The sequence below is a fragment of the Schistocerca americana genome, chromosome 11, assembly GCF_021461395.2.
Source record: "Schistocerca americana isolate TAMUIC-IGC-003095 chromosome 11, iqSchAmer2.1, whole genome shotgun sequence".
NCBI classification, from domain to species: Eukaryota; Metazoa; Arthropoda; class Insecta; order Orthoptera; family Acrididae; genus Schistocerca; species Schistocerca americana.
In genome coordinates, this window is record NC_060129.1 from 145,943,442 (window position 1) to 145,968,146 (window position 24,705).

The window sequence follows — 24,705 nt, forward strand, 5'->3', positions numbered from 1 at the left end:
TGTCTTTCCATATTAGTATCAAAAATCCTGCAGTACTCTTGTCAGAGATGATACAGTGCGCCTTCTTGTGGTCTGTTGCCATGTTGGCGCACTTTCAGGTCAAACCTACAACAAAGCACAAAGGAAAAAAGCTGATGAATATTTCATAACAAACTATGACTCTCTGTGTTGAGTAGTTCTTGAGTTACGATTTTTGGAAATTATAGCAGGACTTTATGGACACCCTGTTTATTGACATTAAACACATAACAATGACACATTTTAACTTGGCTGCTATGTGAAAAGTGCCGTGTATGGAAGCTCGTGATTGGTTCACGGTGAATTGTCTGCTGGGACAAGTCCCACCTCTTCCTCCAAGTGCAGTCAGATCATAAAAGAAGGAAACATGTAGTGAGTTAATGCATCACTGGAAGAACAAGGTAAATCTTTGTCCACTTTTATAACAAATATTAACAATTGCTACAATGTTAACAATCACTGGACACAACATTGTCCGTGGATCTTCCCTGTATTCACAATGACTACTTAATGCTGCAGTGCATAATATTGCAACATAGCTATAGGCTGGGAAGAGTGTAAACATAGGAGAGTGGCTCAAAATCAGCTGACTTTCACAGATCAGAGACAGGCCAATGTAAAGTGTGCAATTAATGGATCATTGAACTGATGGCATAGTTAGATTCTGTCAGTGGTAACATCCTGACACAGCTTCTCAAAATAGAATGAATATCAAAAAAGGAACATTCCATTTGTCTTCCTACACCATGTAATAACTGTTGTCAAAATTATGTATGTATCATTTGTGACTTCTGCACCTCTTCAGAGAAGGTTGGTGATCTCTGGAAGTTATACAGGGTGATTCAAAAAGAATACCACAACTTTAGGAATTTAAAACTCAGCAACGACAAAAGACAGAGCTAACCACTATCTGTCGGCGAATTAAGGGAGCTATAAAGTTTCATTTAGTTGTACATTTGTTCGCTTGAGGCGCTGTTGACTAGGCCAATAAAGTTTTTGGTCCCTTTTTCTTCGAAGGTCCTACTGTAACTGGACTACAGTATCTGGAGATGTTAGAGAATTGGCTGTTCCCTCAGCTCGAACAAGAAGCACAACAATTCATATTTCAGCAGGATGGAGCGCCACCACATTGGCACTTATCTGTCCGTAACTACCTGAACGTCAACTACCCGAGGCGATGGATCGGCCGCCAGGTAGCTCATGACAGAGCACTTCATCACTGGCCTCCAAGAAGCCCTGATCTTACCCCCTGCGATTTTTTCTTATGGGGGTATGTTAAGGATATGGTGTTTCGGCCACCTCTCCCAGCCACCATTGATGATTTGAAACGAGAAATAACAGCAGCTATCCAAACTGTTACGCCTGATATGCTACAGAGAGTGTGGAACGAGTTGGAGTATCGGGTTGATATTGCTCAAGTGTCTGGAGGGGGCCATATTGAATATCTCTGAACTTGTTTTTGAGTGAAAAAAAAAACCTTTTTAAATACTCTTTGCAATGATGTATAACAGAAGGTTGTATTATGTTTCTTTCATTAAATACACATTTTTAAAGTTGTGGTATTCTTTTTGAATCACCCTGTATATTTGTGCCAGAGCAAGTATTTTCTCTTGTGAAGTTTCTGCGATTGCCGTCACGTCCTGAAGACGTGGGATGTCGCTCAGCATGACGTGACGTGCAAATAAAATTACTATCCCGTGCATTATCTGTGCTTTTACTTGCAATACCTCATTTTATAGTTTTCATTTATGAGTATTGTTCACTGCTAAGAAGACATAGGAATATGCGTCACTCCTCTGGATTAGTAAATTCCAGCTAGAAGTGGGATGCTTAAAGCTAATATGCTAATATGAGCTCCATATTTACATCTGTGGGTGAAAATGTGTGATGATGGATCAGATATAATCTAGACTCCTCTTTCTAATCGTTTTATTTACTGTTACTGCAAAACCAAATACAATAAAAGTCTAGATCAGGTAAGTGGCATACTCACATGTTTTGTGCAACAGTGTTGTTAGTGCTCACTGTGAGGTACGTGGGGAGGGGAGGGGAGGGGAGGGGAGGGGAGATAATGTCTTTCAAGGTACGAAATGAAGGCATATTGTCACTGTCTCATGTTAGTATACCACAACCTCCGAAACTGTAACACATTTGGAAGAAATGGGAAAATATTTTGACAACCGAGATTGTATATTTAGTGTACGCTTTGCCGTTAGGTCTCTACATAAGCACAAAATTTGACATATTTTGAAAAAAACCAGTCAAATATGTATGACAACAGACATTATTAATTTAGTTTTTGTGAGTGAAACTTAGCTCGTGGCCTAACCTAGGCCGTGAGCTAAGCTTAGTAATATACCAGTATGTCACTGACTGGTTTTTTTTAGTGGTCACATTACAACCTAGCCACAACCTCATAATTTGTGGTGTACTAGGGAAAAAGTCAAATATTTGTCATGTTGTTGTTTTTGTGGTCTTCAGTCCTGAGACTGGTTTGATGCAGCTCTCCATGCTACTCTATCCTGTGCAAGCTTCTTCATCTCCCAGTACCTACTGCAGCCTACATCCTTCTGAATCTGCTTAGTGTATACATCTCTTGGTCTCCCTCTACGATTTTTACCCTCCACGCTGCCCTGCAATACTAAATTGGTGATTCCTTGATGCCTCAGAAAATGTTCCACCAACCGATCCCTTCTCCTAGTCAAGTTGTGCCACAAACTCCTCTTCTCCCCAATTCTATTCAATACCTCCTCATTAGTTATGTGATCTACCCATCTAATCTTCAGCATTCTTCTGTAGCACTACATTTCAAAGGCTTCTATTCTCTTCTTGTCTAAACTATTTATTGTCCGTGTTTCACTTCCATACATGGCTACACTCCATACAGATACTTTCAGAAACGACTTCCTGACACTTAAATCTATACTCGATGTTAACAAATTTCTCTTCTTCAGAAACGCTTTCCTTGCCATTGCCAGTCTACATTTGATATCCTCTCTACTTCTACCATCATCAGTTATTTTGCTCCCCAAATAGCAAAACTCCTTTACTACTTTAAGTGTCTCATTTCCATACCAAGATTATAAATGTGATTGCTGCTCATTTCACTTTTATCAGTTTAAACTGTGCTGTTAGCTCTCAATGAAACCACAACCACATAATTTTTGACGTATTCAGAAAAAAGCCAAATACTTGTGAAAATAGCGAGAATTGTCTCTTTTGTCACCTCTCGTTGGCATGTCAAAGTGTCATTACTTTGGCTACATGAAACAGAGACACTGTCAACCTAAGAGCAGTAGAGATACACTGCCACGGCACTTTCCTACATGACATCGTATTTTAGAAGTGCACTTAGTCCACTGTGTGGGCAGCTTCGTGACCCTGTTGTGTAATTGGACGGTTGGACTCGAAGTTTTTGCGGCTGCGTAGTCTCGGAAGAGCAAGCCTGCTACTGCTCCTCACGCGGTCCAGACAGATGACAATCACTGGGCGATAAACCTGTGCTGTAAGGAGGCCGGATGAGTGGTACTCCTCTTATTTCTTCGAATTTATAGCTGCAGTAAGGGTTTGTGAACTTTTGTGAAGAAGATTGACTTGTCATATTTGTTTGCCATGTCTTTTCCTGCAATAAGCAAATCTAACCTCGTACAAAAAGTGGCAGTAATATCCTTTGTTCGTCACTGTGCAGTATGCCATAAAGCGTTTTGTCTTTTACTGTGGTGGCCTCAACTTTTCTGCTGTTCACTGGCTAGTTTTGACTTGTTTGTGGTGCCCTGTAGATCTTGTGTGACTCAGAACGTGCTCTTTCTAACTGCAGATTTTACTGGGATTCTTCCACTAACCAGCAAATGTTCAACTTCAGTCAAAACCACAAGGGACCCACTGGGGGGGCACTCCACGGCAATGGCTCGAGAGCTGATCTCGGAGCGATTTCGGACACCGTCAAACATCAGTCGCATTCCTGGAGATTGGAAATGGCATTAAATTTCTCATTAGTTATACATATGCGAGGATAACAATTGTTCTCATTTGCTATTTGTTTTGGCCTTCCTCAAACTCCTTATGTCAAGTAAACACACAATGCTGTGATTGTGTTTAGTCACCAAATTGTGCTTGCCAAGCTCAGCAGACAAACATTAATCACTCTTTAGTGTCAGTCGATTTTGGAGTGCCGTAAGTGATGTAGCAGTCTTGTGACCCCCACGACTGACCTGAGTCGTGGGAATGAAGTGGTATGTGCCAGAGCATTCTATGGAATGCACGTGGTGTCGCTGTAGAGATGTGGCACAATGGTAGAAACGACCTATTGGGTTCAGATTTGCCCATCACTGTGCCTGAATAAAGTTGCCTGATGTATCAATGCAGATCATCTGGCTTGTCTGCAAGGAATGGTGTGCCTCTTCAACCATGTAATGCAGTATAAGAACAGTGGTCAGAAAGAGGTCCTAACTTCAGGGGACTAGAAATGAGTTTTGTGTCTCATCACTAACAGTTGGTTTGTAACCCGACAGGAATATCTGCTGTCAGTGAACGCAGGTAGGTATCTCTGAAGTAGTCTGGCATATTTTGCAAAGGGAACAGCACACAGTGGATGTTTGGAATGGAGTACCTTGTTAAAGGCCATTGCTCTCAGGAGCACATAAAGCTGCACACCTACAGTGGGCCAGTGGGCCAAACCACACAGAAGTGGACAATAATTGACTGGAGGCATGTAATGTGGTTGCAGTTTTGCGTCTTTTCGAATGGTGTGAGGTGTCGAAGGCACTGACGGATGGCACCGTGAGGCCTTCAATTTGCAGCATGTGGAAGGTAAATTGTAAAATTTGTGAATGGCTGTAGTGTAAGCTGTTATTGTGCTTTATATAGCTTGAGTACACCTTGACACGGTTTTAAGCTGCCGTCTGTTACCTTAAATGTCTCTTCTTGGTGAGTTTTTGTCTCGCTACTTCATTCTCATAGTTCAGATTCTGCTTGCTACCGCCATGCTTGAACTTCTAAAACTTCTGAACTCATTGTGTATTGTAGGCAATGATAAATGAAAGATCGCAACTTCTGCGCCGAGCTATGAAATGACTTTAAATGAGCTGTAGCTCAAGTAGGTTGTATCGATGAAGACGTCAATCGTTAAAACACTTGTGACTCATGAGTCGTATGGATACTCAGTGGTAAATTAAAAGATAATTCACTTGTCCTGATGACGAAAATGGCATTGTCAGTAGGCTGCATATTGTGGGCAGTCCATGCCACCTTCAACTGGAGGCATCACGGTGTAAACACGCAACCAGCCAGGAGATGCCTTGCATTCACTACCATTGTACCTCAGCCCTCCTGTAGCATCTGTTCAAAAATAAATCGATACATACGGCCTCTAATTTGACCTTACACACCTGTTTCCTCTATCACGATCATCTTTTGCAGGGATAATTGTTCATAGTTGACCAGGATACTTGCTAAAACTTCCTGGCACGCTGAAATGGTGTAGTTCAGGCTGGAGATGATTTTGTATTTTTTTGTACTGTGACTTGGGCTCAGTTATTCAGGCTTCTCTCTCTCTCTCTCTCTCTCTCTCTCTCTCTCTCTCTCTCTGTTAAAAAAGGAAGGAAAAAAGTAGAATGTTTATGTATGCCTTCTCAGTGACCAAGTATTCCCACTTCTTCTGCGTCTTCATAATGAGTTTGGTGTGTGCACTCCCGTATTCCAAGATGACAAACATCACAAAATTGCAGAACATTCGTAATTATGCGCCAATGGTTTTTTGAGCAAAATGCAGTTGGCATCCCTGCTCATGCTTGTGTTTAATGTGTAACTGCCGGAAGTTTAATTGTTGTATGTCTGTTAGTTATTGTTCACTGATGTACTGAGTGAAACATTGTGTCACACAGTTTACGAATTTCGAGTTTGCAAAGTTAGAGAAGCAACTCGTCCGCATTAAATTCTGTGTGAAACTTGAGAAAAACTTTACAGAGAAACATAAGTAGAGAAAAACTTTACAGAGAAACATCAAATGCTGCAAGAAGCCTACGGTGATGAGGGCTTAAGCTGCACTCGGTGCTACAAATGGTTCACACAGTTTAAAAATGACTGGACACAAGTTAAAGGTGACCTTCATTCAGGAAGCCTTTTGAAGTCTGCCGACAACACTCTTTTAAGGAACATTGACGAAACGGTGTGTGCGAATTGAAGACTGACTGTCCGAGAGATTGCAGAAGAATGTAACATTTCAGTTGGATTGTGTCACGAAATACTGACACAGCATCTTGGAACGCATTGTGTTGCCGCCAAGTTCATCCCACGGTTTGTGAGTCATGCGTGACTATTGCACAAAAAATGATACCTCTGTGCTGCTTCATCCTTTGTACTCTCCAGATCTGGCCCCTGCAGACTTTTTTTTTTTGTTTCCTGTATTGAAAACCCCATTGAAAGGACAAAGATTTGCAACAATAGATGAGATAAAAGAAAATTTGCAGATGCTGATCCAGCAAGAATGTACCAAGACTGTTTCTGGAAGTGGAAAAAGCATTGACAGCAGTGTATCAATTGTGAAGGAGAGTGTTTCGACAGGTGCCGTGCACAGTAAGTAAAAGGTAAGAGTAGAAAAATTTTGTGGACAGAGTTCCGAAATTTTTTTGAACAGACCTTATATGTTGTTTATTTGACAAGCATTTGCGCTCCCAATCACACTTCATCTGGTCCACTAACTTATCCGACGTTAATCGTGCTGGGACTGTTTGGAACAGCAGACAGCAGGCAAAATGCAACAATAGACATACCTGCATTTTGCTAGCTCCCGCATCCCCCCACCATCTTTCTCTGCCCCCCCCCCCCCCCCCTCTCTCTCTCTCTCTCTCTCTCTCTCTCTCTCTCTCTCTCTCTCTCTCTCTCTCTCTCTCTCTCTCTCTCTCCCCCCCCCCCCTCCCCCTCCCCCTCCCCCTCCCCATCGCCCTCCCCCCTCTATTTCACACACACACACACACACACACACACACACACACACACACACTCCTGTGGTGATCCTGTAGCTGTCACCACATCCCACATGGCTGTTGCCATCAGTTTCTGTCTTCCCATCCTTCATTATCTTCTTCTCTTTTTCTTGTGCCCTCCTTTACCCCATTTATCCCTGTAAAGACAGTTTGCCTAGGGCATCATCATCATTGGCAAGAGTGTGGGTTTTATTGAAACCAAAAACGTGCAAAAAGCAGCCAACAGATGGCACTAGACAGAAGGGTGCTGCTTTCCAAACTGTCAGCATAATGGGTGCGAGGTACGTCGATATGTTAAAGCCTGGCTGATAAAGACCTGCCGGAAGATATGACAGTTATGCAGGATGGTGCTCCGTCTTATATTGCTACACATTTGAAAGATATCTGACGCACATTGTTTGGTGAGGATTGCGTGCTGAGCTGCCACATCCACCGTGCTTGGTCTTCCAGGTCCCCATTCCTCAGTCCATATGATTATTGGTTGTGAGGTTACCTGAAGTCACATGTCTACCACTATCTTCCAGTCTCATAAGGGATGGTACAACACAATATCCGAAGACCATATCTCACCATACCTACAAATATGCTGTACAGTGCTGTTCACAACATTGTCCGTCGACTACAGATATTGCTCGTGAATGACAGCTGACATATTTGGCATTTCCAGAATGAGATTTTCACTCTGCAGCAGAGTGTGTGCTGATATGAAACTTCCTGGCAGATTAAAACTGTGTGCCGGACCGAAACTCGAACTCGGGACCTTTGCCTTTCGCGGGCAAGTGCTCTACCGTATGAGGAACCCGAGCACGACTCGCGCACGGTCCTCGCAGCATTACTTCTGCCAGTATCTCGTCTCCTACCTTCCAAACTTTACAGAAGCTTTCCTGCGAACCTGGTCCCGAGTTCGTGTCTCTGTCTGGCACACAGTTTTAATCTGCCAGGAAGTTTCATATTTAGCATTTGTCATAAACATCATCATCTTCGCTAAAAATCAACTGTTAATGCTAATTATTGCTTTTGTACCACACGAAGCACCATCTGTTGGTCATTTTGGGCACCTTTTTCTTATTTCAGTGAAATCCCGCGTCCTTTCCAGCATGTATTTCAATTTGTACCTGTCTGCCTACGTTATTCCACAAATTATTGAATTTTCAAATGTTAACAACTTTTGAGTCACTCTGTATCTGACAATGTCTTGTTCATTTTATATATTATATAATTTGTACTTGAATCTCCTCCTCCTCCTGACATAAGTTTTCTTACACTGGCCCAAGAACTTGCCTCAAGATCGTTCTTTCAAAGATGCCAAGTTGCTTTTCATCAAATTTTGTTAATGTCGATGTTTTGGCACCGTATGTTAGCACCAGACTCACTAAAGCTTTATACGTCACAACTTTAGTTTTCTTGATCAGCAACTAGGTTTATGTGCCCACAGTAGCAGTTGTTGGCGAACGCTATTTTTGGATTTCAGAGCTGATATTATTTTTCCAGTTTACTTATGATCAAAGATAGGTGAAACTGCATACGGCATCAAAATTATACGAACAAATTTCTGTGGACAGGCCTTATTAGGATACTCTTCCTTAGTTATGGGCATATACTTACTTTCCCCTTCATTTATCTGTCGATTCATCTTTCTAGCAGCTCTTTCAAGATCTGTAAAGGCTTCTTTCATTATTCTTGGCTTTCTTGCCGTTGTGATCTGCGTATGCCAGCACCTGAAGTGATTTTTATGGAATAATCCCCCCCTGTTTTGATGCCTGCATCTCTTACAACTTTTGATAAGGCTATGTTAAACAGAAGGCAGGATGATTCATTCCCTGTCTTACCTATTTTTTGTGGTCACAACACTTGATAACATATTCTGTATTTTAACTGTAGGTGTTTTCCATAGCGCTTTTGCTAATGCAATCAATTTATTAGGAATCTCTAACTCTTCCGTTGCTGTATACAAGGCCCATTTGTCAGTGCTGTCATAGGCTCATCTGAAGTCTATAAAGAGGCGACAAGTATCGATCCCAAATTCTGTACATTTTTCTTGTATTTGTCATATTGTGAAGATCTTTGTCGACGAACTCCACATTGATAGTCCCCAAAGGCATTTTAACAAAGGGTGCAAGCCTATTAAAGAGGATGTTGAAGAACATTTTTTATTCTGTAGATAATAGGCGTATTCCCCTATAGTTCGAGCACACCATAACGTTGTCTTTCTCATGTATTGGGCGTTTCATGCATATTCAGAGATACTTTCTTTTAACCAAAGCTTAATTACTAGCAGTCGTAGAGGGAGACCAAGAGATGAATACACTAAACAGATTCAGAAGGATGTAGGTTGCAGTAGGTACTGGGAGATGAAGAAGCTTGCACAGGATAGAGTAGCATGGAGAGCTGCATCAAACCAGTCTCAGGACTGAAGGCCACAACAACAACAACAACAATTACAAACATGTGGGAATGTTTCATAAATTCCTTCCCTGTATTTGAATGAGTTATGACTGTATTAGATCCATTCCTGGGGCCATATTATTCTGCGTGTTCTTGAATACTGCTTCCACTTCTTCAGCAATTAGTACTGGTCCCTCTGTTTCCGAGTGCCTTCTATTTACAGAGGGTGAGGTTCCTTGGTGCTCAGCCGAATCCTAATATAACAGTTTTCAAAGTGGTGCATCACTGCTCAAAATTGAGCTGTATGTATTTCTACATAAATTTATCTCATTCTTGTCTTTCAAGTGTTCCGTTTGAAGAATTTGACAATGTCAGACACAGACAATGTAAAAGATTCTTTAAAAAGTTTATTAACAAAATCAAGAAACGCTGTTCCTCTTCTTAAATGAATAATAGCTGTAGTTAAGAAACGAACAAGGTGATAGCACAAAATGAAAATGAGAGGTCTCACTGAGACTGTCTTAAAGCAACGTTAGACTAAACTTTCAGTTCTGCCATCAGTGCACGGAGTTCAATTTCCACAAAAGGTTTAATTCTTCTGTCAAAAAATGGAGTTAAAGTTCCTTTGGAACAGTCTGCAGTCACTGTACCACAAGAATAATTTGAGCCAAGTTTTACGACATCCAGTATTGCGAAGACAGATCTGTCAGCGGTGTCACAGTGACCCGAGGTTATGTCCGTAGCGCCGGCGGCAGAGACGGTGGTGTCGGCGTGGGCCGGATGTCCGATTCCTGGCTCGGAGTCAACTGCTGAAGGGGGCCGTGCACTGGACTAAATACTGTTCAGCGGCAGGATATCGTGGGATCTGTTTTCTGTCACACATGTTGAGGAAGCAAGTAGCAATGCGCAAGTGCGAAGTCTACTTTTTGGCAAAAGTAGTTGCCTGGCAAGCCAGCAACTCCACGATGCTGAGACGGAATGATGTATGGTCATCCTCGCAGACATAATGTTGCAACATACCATTTTTTCGTTCCTGCTCTCTGTCTGTTTGTACAGCTTCTTTTCTTCCCTTCTTCCTAGTCTAATCTCTTACAGATCTTTAGGTATGATCTATCTTTTGCATTCTCTTGTATGCTTAATTTTTAATTGCTGTTACTCCTGTGTAGGATACGGCAACCTGAAATGTTGCACAATCCTCCAGGGTGGGGCTTGAATTGTTGCTTCCCAACACTCATAAAACACAGATACATGCTATAGATGGCTGTAAAAAGCCTTTGTTAAACCTATAGGATCTGATGATCAGTGAGTTTCTTCAGGTGCATGTGGGATACACAAAGAAACTTCTGGACACACTTCTTCATTGATTTGAGGCCATTATCAGGGCTACAGGCAGTGTGCTGCAGTATTACTAACATTTCTCTTGGGATTGACTAATTTTATGTGCAGTGTGCATATCTCTGTAAAATTTTTGCTGCTTGTACATCTTCATGGCCAAGAAATTTAATTAATTACAACAACCAGCCACTTTTTTATGTATTTTTATTTATACCTATACACATTTAAGACTTTTGTCCACCTTTGGTTGCTGTTGTATGTATTTAAATCTTCAGTTAGCGCATCATTATTAAAATATTGGATACAGTTTGAATCTTGCAGCTGCCCAGTGCAAAATAAGGATTTTATTTATGTACTACACTTGTGTGTATTATATTTACAATATAGTGGTTTAGCACCTGCTACTTCACTCACATATCTTTTTCTGTGCGATTCAGGCAAAGCCGATTTGTGGTGGCGACTGTTAAATAGCTTTCTTTGATTTAGTTCACAAATTTCAACACCGTCTAAACTTCTCACACTAATACAGGCCATAGAAGTATGGTCTCTCCTGGATGTACTTCTGACCAAAAAGCAATTCTGTAAACTAGAGTTGGAAGTTTTTGTTAATCTTGCTTTTTGAGTTCATGTACTGGTATTTCCGTAGAAGGTTTCATCACATATTTCTTTATTTTTAACCAAGAAGTCAAATGCCAATTTTTGTAGATTTAACTTTAAAGATGTTTCAATATAATGAAATATTTTTGTAAAACTTTTTGCCCCCTATTTCACTCTTTTAGGGGTTGAATTTACCACTGAAATTTATTTTTTTTATTTCTAATCACGAAGTCACATACCAATTTCCGTAGATGTAGTTTAAAAATGTATTAATAATTGTTTAATAATGATGTATTTTTCAAAAACCTTTAACTCTTTGTTTCACCCCTTAAGGGATTGAATTTCCAAAAATGCTGAAACACGTATTTTTGTGTCTCTGACCAGGAAACAAAATACCAGTTTTTGTAGTTACAGTTTCAATATTGTCTTAATAGTGACATAAAAAAAAACTTTTGTCCCCTTTTACGCCCTCTTAAGGATGGAATTTTGAAAAGTTCAAACACAATCAATGTTTACAGTGTAAGCTCAACACCCTTTTCAAATTTCTGTTCTTAGTGTTTGCGGCTGGGCAATGAGTCAGTGAACCAGTTAGGGTGTTTCCTGTTGTGTATAGAGATAACTCATTAGAAGCACTTACTTTCTGTCCTGCTTGTTGTTGCTCATATTTTTGACATTTGTAAGTGTGGCATAAACACCTTTTGCTTTGTGCATTGTTTGAAATGATCACAGCCTCCTCCACGTTGCTGACTGACGTGTTTGTTTAAGTCCGAAAATTGTGAACCTGTAAGCGAAGTGTAACTTAGATATAGACAGAATTTTCTGATATAAACAAACATTTTAGTTGGCAACACGGTACGTACTGTGCTAGATTTCATAAAGTAATATAATCCACAGACAGAGACCTCAACATTCAGTAAAATGAATATAAAGTAAAGAAATTTGATGATAAGATGTTAAGCAGTTCTGCTGGGCAGCAATTTCTCATATATTGTGAAGAGTGGTAGAGTGTCAGTCTGTGAATGCAACGTGCCTACAATGCTCGCTTGATATCCCTGCCTTTACTGCATAGAAGCCGGCACTAGCTCATCAGCTGTACACACTTGTAACATGCAGCCGCCTTCATATTTGATCCTCCATCGTACACTTAATGCTTTACTGATTATCGAAGGGGAGGGGGCAGAAATGTGTTGCACGTTCCTTGTCCCTGTGGGAACTGGGAAGCAAATATATCGGTGGAGTGCACACATCCCACCGGCCACAGAAGTTTCTCACCTACAGTCTGTACAGAGCATCTTTTGCCGTGACGTGTTGCAGACATACGAGAAGTGGAGGGACTCCATCCCAGACATGGGCTGGCTAAGCGACATGTTCCCTGACACGGAGCAGTGGAACAGCTTCCGCTCGTCACTGTCGGAGGTGAAGGACAGCATTCGCGACAGTATAGACCTCGGTAAGTGTATGCTGGTGGCAGGTGGCGGTAAGTGCGACACGGTCGATCGTGACAGAGTTGGAATTATCCACATATTTGCAAATGTGCATCGTCAGATTTCTGTGGGTGTGGGATCTGCCCCGTATCGGTTGGTGAGCAGTAGTGGACACGTAAAGGCAGCCCCGGCACTTGGATAGTGCACCAAAAATGAGCATCCAGCTGTGGTAGACTTTCTGTGGCCACTCGGCGAAATGAGGCTGATTGTTAGTCAGCAACCTGTGTGTGTGTGTGTGTGTGTGTGTGTGTGTGTGTGTGTGTGTGTGGTGCAACAACAAAAGTTTGGCTAAGTTCTGACTTCCTGTAGTAAGTGCGCACTGTTATCTAGCCTTACAACTGTATTGTCACTGAAAAGAACATTATATGAAGCTTTCAGAGTGAGAAATCCCTCCTTTCTGTCTGAGTGAAACCAAATGGAGGATAGTGTCTGATGATGGCTGAGTTACACATAGATCAGAATAATGCAGTGATTGACAGCAAGGGCAGTTGTATCAACAGCAGCCAACCAAAGGCAAGTGAGCACACGTTCTGTTCTGTTCAGTTGTGTCAAATCACCCTGTGGACATCGTAACACCACTGTTGCAATTCAGATTGGTAGGGTGCTATGTTTCTCAGTGCAGATATTCTTATTTTAAGAAGTGGTGTCAGAAGCCAGAAGTGGACAAGTGGAAATAAATTGAGTGTAAAACCCTACAGCTGTTGTTGCCCCAACTGTATTGGTTGTGTTGATAATGGAAACCTGAGTTCTTTCCCTTCTGTGCATAACTGCCAGTTACTTTATTGTTCTGATCTAATTATAGTCGGATACATTTCTACAAACAGAGGAAACTGTGTGATGCAGATTGTGTGTTGGCAAGTGTGCATCTCATAATGATTTTGGCCAAACATTGAAACAGATGCCGTGCCTAGCAATTATTGGAAGCCGTCATAAGTGATGAGTGTTGAAAATTTTGCGTGTAGTTTACAAGTAACATTAACATTTCACTGAATACTGGAAGTGTTGAGTAATTGGCAGGGACATTAAAAAGAGTGAAAACGTCATTAGACTAATTTTTCATTCTTTTTCATGTTCCAGTCGACAACTGAATGATGCTATGATTCGGGGAGCTGCTATCTTTACACTTAAATTATTTACATTCTGCCAGAACCTTCCATAACACATTTCATATAACTAAATAAATATTCATTTTCTCTTTAGAATTGACTGTTTGGTTTTACTCAAGGAGGAGGAGTTGTGAAGAAGAAACATCTTCAATCTTGATATGTGAAGCACTTCCACAGTTGTGTTTTTCACTAATTTCAGAGGCAAAGTATATTAACTTCAAGGAGCACAGAACATTCTTCTTTCTAGTATTTTTACATCTGTCATTATTTCCTTCAGTCTGAACTGAAATAGTCGATGACAAATTTGGGCATTAAGTACGTAGTTTGTGTGATTTAAAATTTTTTGTCACCTTTGGATTTTTCAGTTAAAAAAGTGTTTGTTTATTGCATCATTGATTTGTGTAGAGTGATTTCAGTGTAAGGCCACTGTGTAGTGTTTCTTGACACATTCAGTATAACAAGCAATAACATCGGTATATTACTGACATAGAAGACTGCTTAAGATGACCGAGACAGTCGGAAGTAGTCGCCCTAACTAGTTTTTTCTTCCAAATAATCGTATGTTTGTGTGACAGTGTGGTAATGTGGAATTTGTGCCATTGCCCTTTGTCATGAAAATATCAGTGTTTTTCCTTGTTGTGTAGCATCCGTGTGTTAAATCCAATAAATTGTCTCTAGCGGCCTACAGCTGTACTATAAACTTTTATTTCTCACACCAGACCCGTTTTGGAGCGAATTTAATTTTCAACACAGTCAAATGGTCAAAAAGAAATGGAAATATGTTACAGGAAACTGTTTATGCAAGTAGAAATGAACACTCACCTATTGTCTTCTGTTCTACAGCAGTATTTCTTATAAATTAAGAATATGGTTAAAAACAAATCATTAGGAACAGCTGTTTTAAACCCTAGTATTTTCTTAATTTTTCAGAAAAATTGTAGACTGAAAGATAATTTATGTTTTACATCATCTTAATATTTCTAATTAGAATCAATTGAGATTTTTGGAATGTATTTTCAGTCTACAACTGAGTGTGCACTGATTTGAAATTTCGTGCCAGATGAAAACTGCACTGGACCACAACTCGAACCAGGGACCTCTGCCTTTCTCGGGCAAGTGATCTACCGACTGAGGTGTCAGAGTATGACTTACGAACCCCACCCTCACAGCTTTACTTCTGCCAGCACCTCATCTCCTTCATACCAAAGTTCTCAGTTCCCCTGCATAACTTGTGTGACCAGCACTTCTGGAAATAGAGCTATGGGGGTGAGTATGGCTCACGAGTCGTGCTCAGTTAGCTGAGTTAGTAGAGCACTTGTATGTGAAAGGCAAATGCCCAAGGTTAAGTTGTTGGTCCAGCACACAGTTCTAATCGACTCAGAGCTTTACACTTTAAGATGATTATTCAAGCAGCTACTTTCTGTATATACAAAAACAACAAAATAATTAGTTACAATGGAGTTGTGGCATTTGGATGTGCTTTCCAATGTGAGACTTAAAGGCATATTGTTGTGGACTGACAAGACAGCCAGTCCACAGTGACGGGTAACCGAAAGGCACGCGCTTAAACTCACGCAGGCTGGCGTGAGGTCTGAAACAGGAAACGTAATGAATGCTATAAAGAAAAGTATGTAGCTGCTGGAATACTTAACTTTAATCCACAATTGTTGAACATTGGTCTTGTTACTGTACATGCTTCATTAGATACATAGCAAAGGATAAATGGCGCCTTGCTAGGTCGTAGCAATTGACTCAGCTGAAGGCTATGCTAACTATCGTCTCGGCCAATGAGAGCGTAATTCTCAGTGAACCTTTCCTAGAAACGCCGGCTGTACAACTGGGGCGAGTGCTAGGAAGCCTCTCTAGACCTGCCGTGTGGTGGCGCTCGGTCTGCAGTTACTGACAGTGGCGACAAGCGGGTCCGTCGTATACTAGCGGACCGCAGCCGATTTAAAAGCTACCACCTAGCAAGTGTGGTGTCTGGCGGTGACACCACACACATATTTGCAAGATGTTTCAAATGTAATATAGCCTCTCCTCCTCTTATTTTATCTTTTTAAGTATTTTGGCATTGGTGTCATTACTTGTACCCGTGCAACTTCTTTTTCCAAATAATGCTGTCCTGAAACTCTGCATTTTCCATTTGTGCTTTAAAAAATGTTCTATTTCTTATTGTGTCAAAGCTGACTACCACATTTTTGATATCCCCTCCTATTTCTTTCAGCACTGTTATTTTGGATCTGTAATAGCTTAGTAAGTTAAAAGATTTGTTTTTTATTCTGTCGCTATTTATTCCCGCATAGAATTCTATTTTTCATTTTCTCATTACAACTTTGTGACTTTCAGATACAGTTCTGCATTAGATTTTAATGTGTATTCTGGTTAACTGCTCCATTTAGGTCATAGTATTTTTCCTTGGATTCTTCTTTCAATTTTCCTAATTTTTCGAGTTATCTGTTAGTGTTCAGTTTAAGAGTTTTTGCTGCGTAGAACGTTTCCTGCATGACCACTGTTTCGTAGTGTTTCAGATATTATGATTTCATTTGTCACAGAGAGAACTACATGATGGCTTCATACTGAAATTAGCTGGTAGTGCACAAGTGTATGGTAAAATAAACAATAATTTCAGGAATATTAAATAAAAGCAAGAGTGGCAAAATAGTTTTAACCTATAAAGTGTTAAATGCAACTGTGGACAGGTGCACAAGAATATTAATAGGTATCTTCCAAACTGCACGAAAAGTTTTTTAAAGACGTACCTGTGTAAAATGCACTAAGATTTCTGATTATTTTGTGGAAAGTATACTTATTGTCAACAGAGGAGTTGCAACAAAGTATTATCTTTTATAACACTGAGGAACATGTTCAGTTCCTGGTTTAGATGCTTGCAAAATTGGTGGTTATTCTCAGATCAAAAGCAGCCTAAAATGCCTCCTCTTGTCATTTTGCCTGTTTGACACACTACTTTAATCAGTGATGTATTTTTTTACAGTATGAAACTGACAGCTGCATTTCTCAAACGAAGTAATGTTGGATAATCAAAGTGTAACTGTTAATTGTATAAAAGATTTGCTTTGACATTTGACAACAAGTTTAGTGGCTTGTATTCTTGAAGTTTGATATTGTAGTCTGTGATGTCCTTGTTTTGAAAGTATTTGAGGCTGCACATAATGAGCAGTAGTTCGAGATAGTGCTTCAGAATGTAGTCAGTTGGTGAAAGCTTTTGTTGCTGTATTTATAATAAATCTTGTGCCACTGAAATTTCAGCATAGTAGCAGTAAATTGTTGAGTTGTAGAAAGTAGTGAGGAGTGTGATAATACTGCACTTCGTGGGGACGTGTTTTTCTGTTTAATTTGCTGTTCATGTGGTTATCAGTCTTTCTTCATTGCATTACATTTTCTCTGTCCATCAGAAATGCATATTTGTACCAGTAGCTCGCTACTCCTCTACAATCTGCCAGCTTGCAAGACGGAGAGGTGAGCCAGATCTGGATCGAATCCGTGCAGCAGATTGAAGGCTTTGGGCTGTTACAGCATCCAGCACTAGTTTAGCACTCGGATAGTTTTCCGTGAACGTTCAGGGAAATACAGGGCTGGTCCCCAAATTCTCCTCAGAGAATAGGATACACGAACAGTTAAAATATAATGACACACGGTACAAATATATATTATTGACAGGCAGATGATGCCATGGTTGCCATTCTTTTGGTTAACTTTGATAATTTTGTTGTCAGGAAGGGCCTCCAGCCACAAAAGTGTGCGTGCGCGCGCGTGTGCGTGCGCGCGCATGTGCGTGTGCGTGCGCGCGCGTGTGCGCATGCTGACAGACTTTTGTCTATGACTACCCTCTGCCTCCCACTCATGGTTGTGGTGATAGATTGCCCCTGGTCTCATGCTGTTATAAGGGAGTTGGGTTGCAGTATGTGGCAGTGGGTTAGTGTGTCGAGTGAAAATCTGTGAAATATGGAGCAGTAAGTACTCTTGGGAAAGACTATGTACTCTGTGACTTACAAACTTTACCGAGTGTGTGAAAATGTATTTATTGATATGAATATAATAGAGGGAAACATTCCACGTGGGAAAAATGTATCTAAAAACAAAGATGATGTGACTTACCAAACGAAAGCACTGGCAGGTTGATGGACACACAAACAAACACAAACATACACACAAAATTCAAGCTTTCGCAACCAATGGTTGCTTCATCAGGAAAGAGGGAAGGGGAGGGAAAGACAAAAGGATGTGGGTTTTAAGGGAGAGGGTAAGGAGTCATTCCAATCCCGGGAGCGGAAAGACTTACCTTAGGGGGAAAAAGGACAGGTATACACTCGCGCGCACATACACACATATCCATCCGCACATACACAGACACAAGCAGACATTTGTAAAGGCAAAGAGTTTGGGCAGAGATCTCTGCCCAAACTCTTTGCCTTTACAAATGTCTGCTTGTGTCTGTGTACAGGGTTATTACAAATGATTGAAGCTATTTTACAGCTGTACAATAACTTTATTATTTGAGATATTTTCACAATGCTTTGCACACACATACAAAAACTCAAAGTTTTTTTAGGCATTCACAAATGTTCGATATGTGCCCCTTTAGTAATTTGGCAGACATCAAGCCGATAATCAAGTTCCTCCCACACTCTGCGCAGCATGTCCCCATCAATGAGTTCGAAAGCATCGTTGATGCGAGCTCGCAGTTCTGGCACGTTTCTTGGTAGAGGAGGTTTAAACACTGAATCGTTCACATAACCCCACAGAAAGAAATCGCATGGGGTTAAGTCGGGAGAGCGTGGAGGCCATGACATGAATTACTGATCATGATCTCCACCACGACCAATCCATTGGTTTTCCAATCTCCTGTTTAAGAAATGCCAAACATTATGATGGAATTGCGGTGGAGCACCATCCTGTTGAAAGATGAAGTCGGCGCTGTCGGTCTCCAGTTGTGGCATGAGCCAATTTTCCAGCATGTCCAGATACACGTGTCCTGTAACGTTTTTTTCACAGAAGAAAAAGGGGCCGTAAACTTCAAGCCGTGAGATTGCACAAAACATGTTAACTTTTGGTGAATTGCGAATTTGCTGCACGAATGAGTGAGGATTCTCTACCGCCCAGATTTGCACATTGTGCCTGTTCACTTCACCATTAAGAAAAAAATGTTGCTTCATCACTGAAAACAAGTTTCGCACTGAACGCATCCTCTTCCATGAGCTGTTGCAACCGCACCGAAAATTCAAAGCGTTTGACTTTGTCATTGGGTGTCAGAGCTTGAAGCAATTGTAAACGGTAAGGCTTCTGCTTTAGCCGTTTCCGTAAGATTTTCCAAACCGTCAGCTGTGGTACGTTTAGCTCCGTGCTTGCGTTATTCGTCGACTTCCGCGGGCTACGCGTGAAACTTGTCCCCACGCGTTCAACCGTTTCTTCGCTGACTGCAGGCCGACCCGTTGATTTCCCCTTACACAGGCATCCAGAAGCTTTAAACTGCGCATACCATCACCGAATGGAGTTAGCAGTTGGTGGATCTTTGTTGAACTTCGTCCTGAAGTATTGTTGCACTGTTATGACTGATGTGAGTGCATTTCAAGCACGACATTCGCTTTCTTGGCTCCTGTCGCCATTTTGTCTCACTGCACTCTCGAGCGCTCTGGCGGTAGAAACCTAAAGTGCGGCTTCAGCCAAACAAAACTTTATGAGTTTTTCTACGTATCTGTAGTGTGTCGTAATCATATGTCAATGAATGGAGCTACAGTGAATTTATGAAATCGCTTCAATCATTTGTAATAGCCCTGTATGTGCGGATGGATATGTTTCTGTGTGCGAGTGTATACCTGTCCTTTTTTGCCCCCTAAGGTAAGTCTTGCCACTCCCAGGATTGGAATGACTCCTTACCCTCTCCCTTGAAACCCACATCCTTTCGTCTTTCCCGCTCCTTCCCTCTTTCCTGATGAAGCAACCGTTGGTTGCAAAAGTTTGAATTTTGTGCGTATGTTTGTGTTTGTTTGTGTTTCTATCAACCTGCCAGCGCTTTCGTTTGGTAAGTGACATCATCTTTGTTTTTAGATAAAATGTATTTATTGTTTCATTACTCTGACATGATATGATACTTGTGTAGTTTTGTCAGTTAGACTTTAATAATACATGAAATATCCAGTAGATCAGTTTTTAATCTCTCAGGGCGTTTTCGTCATTCACACTTTGCCAACAATCAACAGATATATAAAGAAAGTAATCCAGAGGGACTAAACATTAAAAATACTCATAACTAACAAATGAATAATCAAATGGTACACTATAGTGATTTCAGATAAACATTTTGCTTATTCTTAGTGAGTATAATCCTTTTCATAATTTAGTGTATTTTCATCAATAACTTAATTTATTCTTCTTTTGCATTATTATTCGTGAGTATAGTCACCCACCACATTATGGATGAAACATGTTGAGAACTGTATCACCAGACCTGGATTGTGAACGAATCAATAAAAGAATCTGCACATATATGGCGAAGTTCGTAAGTCGTATATCATTTAGCTTTACCCAAGAGTATTTATTGCTATATATTTCACAGATTTTTGCCCACCACACTCACCCAATGCCACGCACCAAGACCATAATAAAATAAAATTTGCCAAATTTTGAAATCTGGACACCATACTACAGGTGATAAGTGCTAGTAGGTGATAAATGCTAGTGTAAAAAAAAGAAAGATCTCTCTACTCCACTCGTAGCTGCCTCTGCGAAGTCAGAGAGAGATGACAGAAGCAGGTAGATGGACACTGTTGTCTCTGCTGTTGAAGAGCTCGGTTGTGGGTGTCAGTTTCTTTGGCCGATACATGTGTGCTGCCATTTTGTGATTGGAGTGATAAATGGCAGTCAAATCCAAATGTCGAAGGATGTAAGTAAATGCGGATATAGTGTCCTGCGTGACACATTTAAGTCGTTTAAAGATCTGAGCATTATGTTGCGAAGCAGTATGAAACGGAACGCACATGTGAGGATTGCGGTAGGGACGTCGAGTTGTCGACTTCAGTTTATTTTAGAATTTTGAGGAAGTGTGGTTCATCTGTAAACTAGACCGCATATAGGATACTAGTGCAACCTGTTCTCGAGTACTACTAGAGTATTTGCGATCTGTATCAGGTCGGATTAAAGGAAGATATCGAAGCAGTTCAGAGGTGGGCTGTTAGATTTGTTACTGGTAGGTTAGAACAACGTGCAAGTCTTACAGAGATGCTTCGGGAACTTAAATGGGAATCGCTGGAGGCAAGGGAACATTCTTTTTGAGAAACACTATTGAGAAAATTTAGAGGACCAGCATTTGAAGGTGACTGCAGAGTGCTTCTACTGCTGCCAAGCATATGGATCACAAATATTTGATACGAGAAATTAGGTCTCGTAGGAGGCACGTAGATGGTCATTTTTGCCTCACTGTATTTGCAAGTGGTGCAGGAAGGGTAATGACTAGTAGTGGTACAGGGTACCCTTCACCATGCACTGTGCGGTGGCTGGCAGAATATGTATGTAGGTGTAGAGTTGAAGAAGTGGGCTGGGTAGGGGGAATAGAGAAGAGTAAAAGAGTAGTGGTTGCATTGGCGGAATGAAGGCACGGAAAGAGCAGTATTGGGAGTAGGAAAGTGATGGTCGACACCAGGGGGATTGCGGAAACAGAGGATATGTTGTCGGCACAGTTCCCACCTGTGAAATTCAGAAAACCTGGTCTTGGTAGACAGGATCCAGATGACACAGGCTGCGAAGCAGTAATTGAAGTGAACAACATTGTGTTGGGCACCATGTTCTGTGGTCCTGCTGTCTAAAAGCTAAGCTGCAACCATTGTACTGCTTTCTGGGTATCACGGGAGCCTTCAATACTGTTCTGTGTGTGACGTCTGCTAATAAGCGAAAGATTGGCAACTGTGAACGCTGGGTCATCTCGTTCTCTTTTCTCGATCAGAACGTGACTTGATTTTGTATCTTCTTCACTTATGTATGAGGTCTGTTCAAAAAAATCCAGAACATTGCCAATTTAGTGTCAATGGTGTGTTGGAGAGGAATGCTGTTGACATCCGTGCACACGCCTGTGTTTAATGTGCAACTTCTGGGAAGTCCCATTGTTGTATGTCTGTTAGTTATTGTTTGGTGTTGTATTGAGTAGAATGTTGTTGCTCAGTTTGCGAATTTTGAGATGGCAGAGTTAGAGGAGCAACGCGTCTGCATTAAATGTTGTGTGAAACTCGAGAAAACCTTTACAGACACACTTCAAATATTGCAGGAAGCCTATGGTGATAAGTGCTTAAGCCACACTTGGTGTTACATATGTTTCACACAGTTTAAAAATGGACAGGTGCAAGTTAAAATTGATCCCCATTCAGAATGCCCCTCAATGTCTATCGACGACACTCGTGTTAGGAGCATCAGTGAAACTGTGCATGCCATTCTGATACTGACTGTCCGAGAGATTGCAGAAGAATGTAACGTTTCAGTTGGATCATCTCACGAAATCTTGAAACAGTAACTTGGAATGCATCTTAGTGCATCATGTTGCTGCCAGGTTCATCTCATGGCTCATGAGTCAAGACCAGAAAGACCTCCCCTCACAATCTGTGAAGAGTTTGTGGATCGTTTTAATGAGTACAAGATGCTACTTAAGAGAATCATAACTGTTGATGAGAAGTGGATCTACGGTTGTGTGTTGAGACCACGGTTCAATCTTCACAGTGGATTGGAAAAGATTTTCTGAGGCACAAAAAAGCTCATCAGGTCACTTAAAATGTCAAAGCCGTGCTGATAGTTTTCCTTGATTTTGAAGGATTACTTCATCAAAAATTCATGCCACAGAGTCAAACTGCTAATTGATTGTACTGTCGGGACGTGTCGCGATGCCTGTGAGAAAATGTAAGAAGGAAATGACCTGAAATGTGCTGGACAATTCGTGGCTCTTGCATCACGATGATGCATCTCGACATTCATCTCTGTCGGTGCATTACTATTGCACAAAAAACGGAATCACTGTGTGGCCTCTTCCTCTGTACTCTACAGATCTGTGTGCTGTGAACTTTTTTTTTTTATTTCCAAAGTTGAAAACCCTGTTGAAAGGGTGACGGTTTGTCAAGGACAGGCAAGATAAAAGAAAATTCGCAGATGGCGCTTTGTGCGATCCAGCAAGAGGTCTACAGAGACTGCTTCCGGAAGTGGATACGGAATTGGGAGTGGAGTATCAATTGTGGAGTAGTATTTCAAAGGAAATTGTGCACAAGAAGTAAAAGGTAAGAGAAAAAAAAAATTTTTGAACGAAGTTCTGTAATTTTTTGAGCAGAGTCTTTGTCTATCAGTTCATACAGATTTCACCTGATGATGCAGCTAAAATTCTGTGAAACAGTCATGTGTATAAATAAAGGACTTACAGGTAAAGCAGTCCTACCTTTTCAAAATTCCAGAAAACTCCAGACCTAGACAAATCTAATACAGTGGAGAATTTTTCGAGAGTGGAGTCAGGTTAAAATGAGAAAACACGATAACAGAATGAGGCCGAGTGCACTCCAATCCGGGATTATATTGGATAGACGGCTCGTCAGTCTCACGAGGGGCGCCGAGGTGCTGCCTCCAATGTGCAATCGTGCTGCCGCCCGATAGCCGGACCTGCAGTGGCAGTTGCTGGCACGGGCGAGTTCTGTCGTGATGGTTTGTGCCAGTGCCTCGTGTCCTATTACGGTAGCTGCTTCCAGGGTGCTGGTGTGATAGGATTCGTAACCACATATCCTAACTTGATACAGTAATTGTTCTCTTTACCTCTTTTTATTCCCGGCTCAGTACGCTACTCGAGTGTGGGCTGGCGATTCGAGGAGCGTATGCGTCACGTGTGCACGAGTACTCCCTCTCATAAAATTGTTGTCATTGCCATCCCCTCTTAATGATACGCATTGTCTCTCGGGTCGGTTCTCCACGTGAAAATAAATAATAAATTTCGACATTAGCTTTACTCTCTTTTACGACAGTCTTTTTGTTTGGGAGTATCATTTACCGATAAGGCGTATGTAGGGATCCGTAAGGCTCTTCTAGAGTGATATGTAAGACCACTGGCCTACAGGGGCACTGGTACAAAAATGTTCCTCCGATGGATAGCAAAAATATAATGTAGTAAATAAAAGAATGGTAACTGCTGAAAAGATGAAACTAAATGGGAAGACTCGCGTCTCTGCCAGTGGCGACGGTGTCACGAGAGGGGTGCGTATGACGTGTAGCTCGGCGACACTAGTCTCGGAGGCAGCTTTTGTGTAAACTTTCAGACCCTAGGATCTACAAGCTAGGAGAGGCGAAGATGCGGGGCTTCCGGGAGTGGTTCAACAGCCGACTGCAGGACGCGATCGACGCGGCGGAGCGGGAGGAGGGGCTGCGGCCTCTCCCGCCCGGGGAGTCCGACGACAGCTTCTCGGCCAACCTCGCCTCCAGTGAGTATTCGCAGCCGACTCTGTCTCGCTTCTCGCTCACGTGTGAGAGCTGCGAGAAGTGTTGAACCTAATGGTACCACCTGTTGGCTTTGACGCGTGACCTCATCAAAACTGCAGAGAAACCTATAGTGTTGTGTGTGTGTATGCGGGGGGGATTACAGATCGGTCTGTTGCTATAACTTGTGTTACAAAAAATAATGTAGAAGCAAAATAAATAATGTCTGTCTGCACTCGTGATGCCACACACTCCAACATCATTACTTTACAAGTCAAAGCTGACATTAGGTATCAGAAGGTTCTAGCCTCTTGTGCCTTTTTTATTTACAAATTTTTGTTGTCCATCAAA

General features: G+C 41.4%; 1 protein-coding gene across 2 annotated transcripts in view; it reads left to right on the forward strand.

Moving 5' to 3' along the window:
• Window positions 1-24,705, forward strand: part of LOC124553788 (dynamin-like 120 kDa protein, mitochondrial) — a 199,490-nt gene that overhangs the window by 21,786 nt on the left and 152,999 nt on the right. For both annotated transcript variants that reach the window (XM_047127766.1, XM_047127767.1), the window contains exons 3-4: window positions 12,633-12,768; window positions 24,198-24,359. In XM_047127766.1, the coding sequence (XP_046983722.1) occupies window positions 12,633-12,768; window positions 24,198-24,359 (298 nt within the window). The remainder of the gene's footprint in view (window positions 1-12,632; window positions 12,769-24,197; window positions 24,360-24,705) is intronic.